Source organism: Cnephaeus nilssonii (assembly GCF_951640355.1).
Source record: "Cnephaeus nilssonii genome assembly, chromosome: X".
Lineage (NCBI taxonomy): Eukaryota > Metazoa > Chordata > Mammalia > Chiroptera > Vespertilionidae > Cnephaeus > Cnephaeus nilssonii.
In genome coordinates, this window is record NC_137071.1 from 68,571,620 (window position 1) to 68,582,574 (window position 10,955).

The 10,955-nt window shown below is 41.6% G+C and overlaps 1 protein-coding gene across 1 annotated transcript; it reads left to right on the forward strand.

Annotated features, from left to right (window-relative positions):
* Positions 1 to 1,628: 1,628 nt before the first annotated feature.
* On the forward strand, positions 1,629 to 7,990 carry ARL13A (ARF like GTPase 13A). Its single transcript, XM_079764557.1, has 5 exons — positions 1,629 to 4,965; positions 5,853 to 5,958; positions 6,472 to 6,659; positions 7,496 to 7,586; positions 7,669 to 7,990. The coding sequence occupies exons 1-5, from the start codon at positions 4,730 to 4,732 to the stop codon at positions 7,978 to 7,980; spliced, it is 933 nt and encodes a 310-aa protein (XP_079620683.1). The 5' UTR covers positions 1,629 to 4,729; the 3' UTR covers positions 7,981 to 7,990.
* The last annotated feature ends 2,965 nt before the right edge of the window (positions 7,991 to 10,955 follow it).

A 10,955-nucleotide genomic window follows, 5' to 3' on the forward strand; every position in this document is an offset into this window, starting at 1 on the left:
CTCTATAACATTTATAGATAAGGGTGGCTAGAATAAAGTAATGGACTTCTGTCAGTCCAAGCCTTTCTGTTTATCAGCACCTATGTAGTCATAAGCTGACAAGTTCAATGTTAATAATGAGGCTAATTTCTTATTTACTTGTTTCCATTAATATTACAGAACAAAGCTGAATCATGTTCAAGCTAGTGACATCCTGCTGGCCTCAACTAAATACTGATGGAACACGAAGGTAATATTGTAATTATTACCTTAGACCTATTCCACCATTTCCTCCAATGTATCTGCCCACAGTCCCTCATGGGACAAATCATGATATACTGTATATATTGTTAGGGGAAGTGATTAGTCAGTGTCTGCAAGATTGAGGACAAGGTTTGAGGAGAATGGCTAATTCTGCAAGGCAAGTGACTCAGGAAGAAACACATCTTTGGAGACCTTGGGAAGGGATTCCTATATAACCTTCTACCACCTTGGCTGTGCCTTTTATGGTACATTTATTGGGACTACTGTAGGAAGATCCCCAAACACCAAGGAAGAGTAGACTTCTTTGTTTAGCTTAAGAACTGACTGCTTTTAATGCTTTGTCTCATTTTTCTTTTCCATTAATAGGAATGTGACCATCATCATCATCGGTCTGGAGAATGCCGGAAAAACTGTTTTTGTGGAGGCCTTCCGCAGACATAAGGACTTAGGAGCATTAGACACTGGTGAGGTCTCTCATGGGCCCCAGTGACAAATGAAATAATTATTCCTTCCTGGCCTTACTTCACAGCCATCAGGTTCCCTCTTTTGAAGATAAGCACTTTCCAATACACATACACAATCATCTCCTGGGATATTATCAGCTTGTTCATGTAATGTCTGTCACCATCTCCCTTTACAAGATATCCTAATTGAACACCCTCATATAGTGTCAGTATGAATGACAAACTATGTAAAGCACTGCAGTCAATTATGAAGGATAGCATGTTTGAAAAAGTGTCTAGTTTCAGAGCTCAATTAAAGTAGAATTTGGTCTTAAGAAGTTTAATAGCATTAAATACTTTATGACAGTTAATATAGAGGAACTTGAGAAATGTTGTCAGTTTAATACCAGATTTCCAGTTTAATACTTTGACATTTCAAGAAGCAGTTACACAGAATTGCAGGGAGCTACTATTCTAGTTGTGAAGACAGATAAATGCTAGTCAGTCAAAGAGCCCAGCACACAGGCTGGCATAGGATGCCCTCCACTGATGTTTATTAAATAAAAGTAGGGGTATGATGATGTGGCTGAATTTTATATCACTTAGAAGCCTTCAGCAAAGTCCAGGAAAGGGCTAACCTGACTCCTCTGCCACTGGTGTACTGGAAAACTGCATCGATTTTCTTGAACTACAGCAACAGGCTGCTGGCTGATCTTTCCATCTCTAGTTGTCCCCCCAGCATTCAGTCAACACAGTTGCCTGAAGGACTTAAAATTTGATAATGGCACTCTTTTTCTGCTCAAAAGCATTCAATGCCTCCACATTTATTCAAAATAAAATTTAAGTTCTGTAGAGGCACACAGGGTCCTCTATGATTTGGTCTCTGACTTCTCTTCCAGCTTCATTTCTCATGCTCTCTGCATGTGACCTGATAGAGCCGAAACAAATGACTTGTCATTCCTCTGCCATCATACTGATCTATTTCACATACCTATGCCTTCTGTAATGCTGTCCCACTACCTAGCATTTTATCCTCTCCATTATCTACCTGGGTGGGGCCTGGGAATCTATATTTTAAGAACTCTCTAGGTGTTTTTGATGGGCAGCCAGCTTTGGGAAGCACTTGTCTGTAATTAGCCATATGCTATTTTGTCTTTGAGAATAGTGTCTGCTTTCCATTCCGATTCCTAGAGGATAGAGCCTGGAGTTGTAAATTCATTCACAGAGAAGTTTCTAATGGCCAAGAAGCAAAGTTCCACTGATGTCATGAATGTCTCCTGTATGGACTCAGACATTCTAAGGAATGTCTCAGTCCATACAGGACTACTACAGTCAATCTATTAGGCTGCTCTGTACGCAATATGCAATAGCTCACCTCTCCTGTTCCTGCAAATGTTTATGATTTCAGATAACAGATTATAGCCTAGGAAGGAAATCCCAATCTATAAGTAGTAACTTGTGTTACTATAAGTAGTAACTTGGAAGCTATAAACTATCTGCGATCAGAAACCATTATTCTCAATGACACCATATACTATAACTGTTTTGTCTGGAAAGGTCACGTGGGGTGAAAAACCCAAGGATGAGCATAAGCAGGTGCCCTAAATGATGAAATTTAGGGCAGTGCCTCTCAAACCTGGCTATACATTTCAATAACGTGGGAAGCTTTTAAAAAAAAGAACATGATACTTGAGCCCCACCCCAGATCTATGGCATCAAATCCTCAGAGAAGGAGATCTAGTGTCATAGTTTTTAAAAGCTCCATAGGTGATCCTAAGCATAATTAGTACTGAAAGCCAAAAATCAGAATAACGTGGGATTCTTTTACACTTAATTAGTGGGACCTGGAGGCTCAGATACTTTGAACTGGACGGGGGGGGGGGCATGGAATCAAAATCTAACAAGCAGCACCAGATGATGCTGAGACACAACAGGCATGGATTTATTTGCTCTCTAGGATAGTGGGTCTCAAACTTTAAAGTGCAGAAGTATCACCTACAGATTTTGTTAAATATAGGAGTTTGTTAAACATGCAAATACTTGGGTCCCAGCACAGAGATTCTGATTCAATTGATGTAGGATAGGACTTTATCACCGCCATGTAACTCAGAAGCCGACAGTACCCAGACTGCTGTGCTTTATGAAATACTCTACCAGGGATATAGAGATGAATTAGACGCATTACCTGTCCTCAGGGAGTTTATGAATTAATAGAGGAAATAAGAGAAATGTAAAGTGTCAGGGAACAACAACTTCTCATGGCTTCTAGAGTTCGCCAACAATACATTGCATCAATACTTTAAACAATAAAAAAAATAAAAATAAAAAAACAATAGATTGCATTATTGAAGGAATTGGTAAGGTTTCAAGTAAAAAGAAAAAATAAGGAAAATGTTTTGGTTAGACAGGGAAAAATAACTTAAAGCTTGCCTTCATGCTGGAAACAAATTAAAACTATCTTTATTCATTTATTATTTTAAGTAGGCTAATGCAGACATAGAAAATATCACATCAAAGTTGTAACTTAAAAATGTGTGTTATCTGAAAGCTATAATTAAAAAGAGCATTGACTTGAAAACAGAAGTTATAAGATCACATTAAGATGTAATAATGATAATATATGCTTATATATATAAATATATACACATGTAAATGTCTATATAATCATACATTACCAAATATTTGAAAGCATTTTACTAACTTCTCAGCTAAATGATTCATCTGGCAATCCTATAGAAAATGTCACAAGTAGATCTGAGATTAGAAATAGAAAGCTACTAATTCTGGTCTTAGAACTCCCAAGTCTGAGTATAGAGAACGTATAAAGTCATTTTGTTGCTTATGTGGGCAGAAATCTAGGTCAGAACTTTCAGTTCAACGGGCTGGAATTTGTAGAAAGACTGTCCTTTTGAACTGCACTTCTATGGGAGAAGAATAGGTATGGAATGCCCTATGGGACTGTATGATCTGGCCATGGCCTTGACAGGGCAAATGTATCTGAATTTGGTATGGTTTCTTAGAAGAGATATGAAAAGTACTTCATATTCACCCACAATAACAGGCACCATAAACATGCATTGAACACCTACTGAGTGTAAACTAATGCAGAGCCCCTCCCTCACTATTTTAGTTGGGGAGACATGGCATGCACAGAGTGAGGTGAATGACCAGCTTAACAGACCATGTGCTCAACGAGGGAGAGAAAGTGGAGCTGGGCTGGTCAGAGAAGCTTCCCTAAAGAAGCCTTCCTGAGCCTTGAAAAAAGGGTAGGAGAGAAGAGCCTCCTGGTCATTCATTTATTCACTCATTCATCAAATTCATTCAACAAATATTTACTGAGCACCTCTGCCCTTGGCATCGTGAATATAGCAGTGAATAAAATTGAAAGGGTCCCTGTCCTATTGCAGTGTATAATCCATATTAGTAAACTGTTGAATTTATAACACTGTCATATGTACTATTATAGTGATAAGCCCAGAAGAAAGGTACCTTATCCAAACTTGTGGATGGCAGTGTGAGTTAGGGAAAAATTTCTAGAGGAAACAAGATCTAAATAGATTTTTTAAAATAGGTATTAACCAAGGAAAGAGCAGTGTAAGAAATGTTCTAAGCTGCAAAAATAGCATCTTGTGAAGGCCCAGGGCACAAAAGAGCATGGCATTCTTGTGTAGTGGGGGGAGAGTGAGCTAAGAAGCAGAGGGAAGAAAAGACTGGGTGTGTACCAGGGACACTGTGGACACCAGACAGGGTAGAGATAGGGCTGGCAGGTTAGGAGACAAAGGAGTCTGTATTCTCTCCTGGGAGCAGTGGCCACTCACTGAAGATTACTGAGCCAGGAGAGGGTCGCCTGGGCAAAGTGCTGGTTTAGGAAAATGAATCCATCAGTGAACAGGATGGCAAGATGCCTCAGTACCATTCCTCAGGGCAGGCTCTAGTCAACATTTGTTTAACAAATTTTTTCATCTAACTATATCCCTCTGCTTTGTGGTTGCTTCTCCTCTCTTCCCTTAGGCATAGTACTTCCTAGCAAGATAGACAGCTGTATGAAATCTCCTATGAAATCTAAACTGACTACAGTTCTGCTAGATGAATATGAAGTTTCTATCTATGACCTGAATGGAGATATGAAGGGACGAGAAATCTGGCCCAACTACTACGCACAAGCACACGGGCTTGTTTTTGTCCTGGATTCCAGCGACTTAGGACGCATGCAGGAAGTGAAGACCACTTTATCACATCTGCTGTCTGATGCAAGAGTGGCAGGAAAACCCATCCTACTGTAAGCCTCTGCCTTTGTGCTCAATTTCCCCTTCCCATTTTGTGCCTTCAGAAGACAAGTAGACAAAGGAAGAGCTGGGTGGTCCCTTTGTCACATCCGGCTAGATCTCCTCTTCCCTTCAGCTCAGTGTGTGTGTGGAGGGGGTAACCCAGTCCTCTGGGGTCTGTTTTTAAGAGCTACTTTCTACTACACACTGCCATGGGTGAAAATGTTACCTAATTGTGCAAATGTAATTTTGAAAGCAAGCATCAAAGGGAAATGGAGAGTAATATCTGGATTTCCTACCTCCATCCCTTGACTCTTCCTGAAGATTTATCTTCCTGAATTTGTTTCTCTTTTTTGGCTTCAGTCTCTACCCCTGAAATGGTGGTAGAAAACCACCCCTATTTTGTATAATTAATGCCAATGGCCTCCTCCCTTCACAGACTGCCCAAGAGTCATGTAACTAGCACTGATTCCCGGGTGATACTTCAGATGGCCCAATCAATCATCACTCCCACTCCCTTTTTGCATTTTTTGTTCCTCATTAGCACCCCCAACTCAAGTATGAACAGAGTTTGGCAGAGGCTGTTTAAAAACTCCAAATCTGTTCATATCCCAGTTAGTAATTCTAATTAAAGTTCGATGGCATAGTGTAGAGATGAAGCAAGAAATTAGATCTGGGGACGATCTTGATTCAAATTATTTGTGCTATTCTTTCCTCCATTGAGAATTGGCTAGAAAAAATGTCTGGTTCATCTCATTGTGTATGTCTTTAAAGCTAGTTCTTGAATATGTAGCAATTGTACTATAATAGGTTCTCCCCCTATTTCCCTTATTTTCTTGCCTCTATTTGTTTTACTCTTCCTCTCTTCTTCCTACCCTCTCTCTCCTGTGCCCTGCTCTAGACTGGCAAATAAACAAGACAAGAAGAACGCCCTCTTACCTTGTGATATTATTAAGTATCTATTCCTGGAAAGGATAATGAACGACAACAAGTTCATGTGCCGATTGGTAAGTGTCAACCCCTCCCCTCCTTTACCCTCTCAAGCCCAGCTGATGCTTACCTTGCCCCATTCCACAATCAGACCCATATGCTAGATCTCAGGCAAAGCCTCTTCCTGCCAGGCAATATCTATAGTGGTGATTTCTGACTCGATGATGATAATAATATCACACTCTTAACCACTCTCACATCTGTTTTCTTATTAGACCTTCAAAATTGCTCTGTAAATCTGGAAGCTTCAATATCCTCATTTTATGGATGAGGCTCAAAAACTCTGAGTTCCTTGCCCAAAGTCACATATCTAAGACATTACACCATAACCACTTTATTAAATGACCTTAGCTTTTTAAGCTTTTACTTACATTCTCAGGTGTGAATACTGGGTTCTCCTAGGAAGTCTTAAAGCCTCTCTAGGTACTTCAGAGCTTATGTGTACCTCTTCTCCTTGGCTGAGAGTGAGAGGGATTTGGATCCCCAGTGGTCTCAGGTTCCTGAGCTGGAGTCTTCTCTTTTGGTCACAGGAACCCTGTTCAGCTATTCAAAACCTCCAAAGTAGCAACCATCAGCCCCTACTTGAAGGGCTGCGCTGGCTGTTAACTGCCATTCAGAATAAACAGGAAGAGTTGTGTGCTCACCAACAGTCACTCACCTCAAGTACCCCAACCTCCAAGGACACCACAGGCTCTGAGGATGAATGTGCATCAGTCAGGTACTGAGCTGCCTCTATTAGGTTGATAAGGCCCAGCTAGCATGGCTCAGTGGTTGAGAGTCTACCTATGAACCAGGAGGTCATAGTTTGATTCCCGGTTAGGGCACATGCCCGGGTTGAGGGCTTGATCTCCAGTGTGGGCATGCAGGAGGCAGCCAATCAATGATTTTCTCTCATCTTTGATGTTTCTCTCCCTCTCCCTTCCTCTCTAAAATCAATAATAAAAATATAATAATAATAAAAACAGATGCAGGAATCAATATTCAACATAAGCAGGGAGTTCTGGGAGGTGCTTGGATTCTGTGTGGTTCTGAGCAAGTCGTTCAAGATCAATTGGCTCAAATGGGGCTAAGTCAGTGACCATAAACTTTCCAGCATTGTTAGGTACACCCTCCCCCTGGCACAACTTGAGTGGTCACATTAGTGGGATGAGTTGCAGAAAGGTAAAGTCAAACTATCAACATTAGAGCCTTTCTAAAACAGGATTTTTATTCCCTGATTTGCCATGTGGAGAAGAAAAGGAACACAAGCCCCTTAAGGAACTTCTAGGCAATAGTCTCTATATGAATGTCCTGGAGCCACCCCACATTCTCTACTTGCAGTTCTCTGATCCAATAATAAGAAAATATGGGGGAGAAGAGGAATATGAAAAAGAAAAATAAGAAAACAAGAGGTGATCAAGGTTTTGAGGAATAAAAGGCTAAAATGTCCTCTTGCTCTGTTGTCCTTTTCATTGTTCAAATACATATGCAGGAATGGGGTAACAGCTGAATTTAATTAAGGAGCTTGAAGTGTGTCTATTTTCACTATTGCTTTGTCCTTTCTATGTTCCCCAGCTTCCCTGCCAACATAGAAATGACGGAAGAAAAAGAAGAGCCTCTAGGAAAAAATTCAGTGGAAACTAGGCCCCTAAAGCCAATCCTGCAGGTAAATGGCTCTTTAAATATTATTGCCCCAGGGACCAATCTCTAAACTGTTGGGCACCAACTGACTTTTCCCCCTTCATCTTGCTGTACAGAAAGAAGGCTTAAGATTAAGACCTAAAAAGAATGTATCAGTGACATTTGCTTTAGATGAACCCATGGAGGAAGATGAACGTTCTGAGGTAAATGGAGCTCAAAACACTACTGAGCTTCACTACAAATATAAAGCTGATGTTCAGTTCCCAGCAACTTACACCAATGATGACGATGAGTACGACGACTATGATGATGATGATGATGATGATGATGATGATGATCTTTTTGAAGGTAATGCTAGATCAGTGGTTAGTCAGAGAAGAAAAAATACAGGTGTCCCCAAAAATGTATACGCACTTTGAATAATGATTAATTCCAAGGGGTTAAATCTGAAAAGAAAGAAACATCAATTGAGCTATCAGCTGTTAAGTGTGTATACATTTTGAAGGGACACCCTATATAGAGACCTTTTTCTCACAATGTATAAAACAGTATTCTTATTTTGAGTCTGAAACTATTTTCTCATACTATGGTTGGTGGTCAGGAGAAGTGGATGAAGGACAGAGAGAGTCCTTGGGTACCACCACCTAGTACTCCAGTATGATGGCTCAGCACTGGCTGACACAAGCTCTTTGTCTGAATGGGTATAGGTTATAATTTATATATCACTTAAAAGTTATAATTTCCAGTGGTGGAGGTACAAATTGACACAATCTTTATGGAGAGTACTTTGGTTGTCTTCTCCCTTTTGTTTTCACTCTTTTTTTTTTTTGCCTCATTTTTATTTTACTTTTTTAAAATTTCTTTATTGATTAAGGTATTACATATGTGTCCTTATTCCTCCATTACCCCCCACCTCCTATTCATGCCCCCACCCCCCTGTTGTCTGTGTCCATTGATTAGGCTTATATGCATGCATATAATTCCTTTGGTTGATCTCTCCCCCTTACCCCCACTGTCCCCTACCTTCCCTGAGGTTTGACGTTCTGATTGATGTTTCTCTGTCTCTGGATCTATTTTTGTTCATCAGTTTATGTTGTTCATTATATTCCACAAATGAGTGAGATCGTGTGATATTTATCTTTCTCTGCCTGGCTTATTTCACTTATCACTCTTTCAATATATATATATATATATATATATATATATATATATATATATATATATATATATATATATATATACTAGAAGCCCGGTGCACGAAATTCGTGCACGGCGGGGGGTTGTCCCTCAGCCCAGCCTGTACCCTCTCCAATCTGGGACTCCTGGAGGGATGTCCAACTGCCCGTTTAGGCCCGATCCTGGTGGGATCGGGCCTAAACGGGCAGTCGGACACCCTCTCACAATCCAGGACTGCTGCCTCCCAACTGCTTGCCTGCCTGCCTTCCTGATTGCCCTTAACCGCTTCTGCCTACCAGGCTGATCACCCCCTAACCACTCCGCTGCCGGCCTAGTTGATGCTTAACTGCTCCCCTGCCAGCCTGTTTGCCCCCAACTTCCCTCCTCTGCCAGCCTGGTCACCCCTAACTGCCCTCTCCCTCAGGGTTGATCACCTCCAACTGCCCTCCCTTGCAAGCCTGGTCCCTCTCAACTGCCCTCCCTTGCAGGCCTGGTCCCTCACAACTGCCCTCCCTTGCAGGCCGGGTGCCTCCCAACTGCCCTCTCCTGCTGGCCATCTTGTAGTGGCCATCTTGTGTCCACATGGGGGCAGGATCTTTGACCACATGGGGGCAGCTATATGTGTGTTGCAGTGATGATCCATCTGCATATTACTCTTTTATTAGATAGGATAGAGGCCTGGTACAGGGGTGGGGGCCAGCTGGTTTGCCCTGAAGGGTGTCCTGGATCAGGGTGGGGTTCCCTTGGGGCGTGGGCAGCCTGAGTGAGGGGCCTGTGGTGGTTTGCAGGCCAGCCACGCCCCCTGGCAACGCAAGCAGAGGCCCTGGTATCTGGAATTTATTTTCCTTCTACAATTGAAACTTTGTAGCCTGGAGCAGAGCCAAGCCTCCTGCATGCTCCACCGGCAGCCATTTCTGTGGCAGTTAATTCACCTTCTACAATTGAAACTTTGTAGCCTGGAGCAGAGCCAAGCCTGGGGCTCCCTCCCAGGCCCACAGCCATTTGTGTTGGGGTTATAATTGAAACTTTGTAGCCTTAAGCGGGTGAGCCCGGCCAGGGTGTGTGGAAAGCTTTGCTTCCCCTGTTGCCGCCCGCAACCCTGGCCTGCTCTCTCAAGCTCCATTCTGCCGCCCTTTGTTTGAATTCGTTTACCTTCTATAATTGAAACTTTGTAGCTTGAGTGGAGGCTTAGGCCTGCAACGGCTATGGAAAGCTTGGCTTCCTTTGTTAACTGGGAAACCTTGCTCTCTGTGGCTGTAGCCATCTTGGATTGGGGTTAATTTGCATACTCACCCTGATTGGCTGGTGGGCGTGGCTTGGCTGGTGGGCATGGCTTATGTAGCAGAGTGATGGTTAATTTGCATATTACCATTTTATTAGAGAGGATAACTTTAAAATTGTGGAAACCCTGTGAACCAATCATCTAATTTCTTGATCTATATCCAAAGATAATTACACAAGTACCCCAAAAAGGATGCTTGAGATTGTCCAATTACAGTATTATGTACAATAGCTAAACATTAGAAACAGTCTAAATGTCTAACAATGCAAAACAACTAAATAAAGTATGGTACATCTATACAATGGAATACTATGCAGACATTAAAAGGGCTATTGTTGACTTATATTTACTGACATGGAAAGTTTTCCACAACCTGATGTTTTGTTAGAGAAAAAGGGAAGTCAGAGCATAGCATGTAAAGCATGATGTTTACACACACATAGAATATCTGGAGAAAAATCACTAAAACATTAGCAGTGGTTTTCTCTAGGTGTGATATACTAGGAGAGAAGTAAAAGGCCTAGGTGCCTTTCTTTGGATTTTTGTCTTACTGGAAATTTTCTTTTTATAACAAGCTATATGATTTTTCCCAATATAATAAAGGCATTAAAGAAAAATAGCTGTGAGGACTTGAAGGCCTATTGTTCTTATTTTGCCCCTCATTCTCAGTGTTTGCTGGGACCCCAGTCACCATGATGGTCAAGTATCAATATTATAATTTCATCTCTGCTCTCCAAGGGATCTGGCTCTCAGGCTACCCCAGAGTCTTAGATTGTTATATCTATACAAAGGGGCCTGGACTTGCCCAGGGACACTGAAGAAGAGAGGGGCACTGATCTGAAACGAGGGGTGAAGATGAGAGTTGAGTAGAAGAAATCTGATGGAAGAATAGAGGAAGTGTTTTTCTAGATATCTGAAATTACCCCTAAATCTCTG

Bases quoted from the DNA above. Each gene is read 5' to 3' on its own strand.
- ARL13A (XM_079764557.1), top strand. From the start codon at position 4,730: ATGAAATCTCCTATGAAATCTAAACTGACTACAGTTCTGCTAGATGAA. The intron at 5,959-6,471 runs GTAAGTGTCAAC...TTTTGGTCACAG, and splicing joins ACAAGTTCATGTGCCGATTG to GAACCCTGTTCAGCTATTCA. The intron at 7,587-7,668 runs GTAAATGGCTCT...CCCCTTCATCTT, and splicing joins CCCTAAAGCCAATCCTGCAG to GCTGTACAGAAAGAAGGCTT.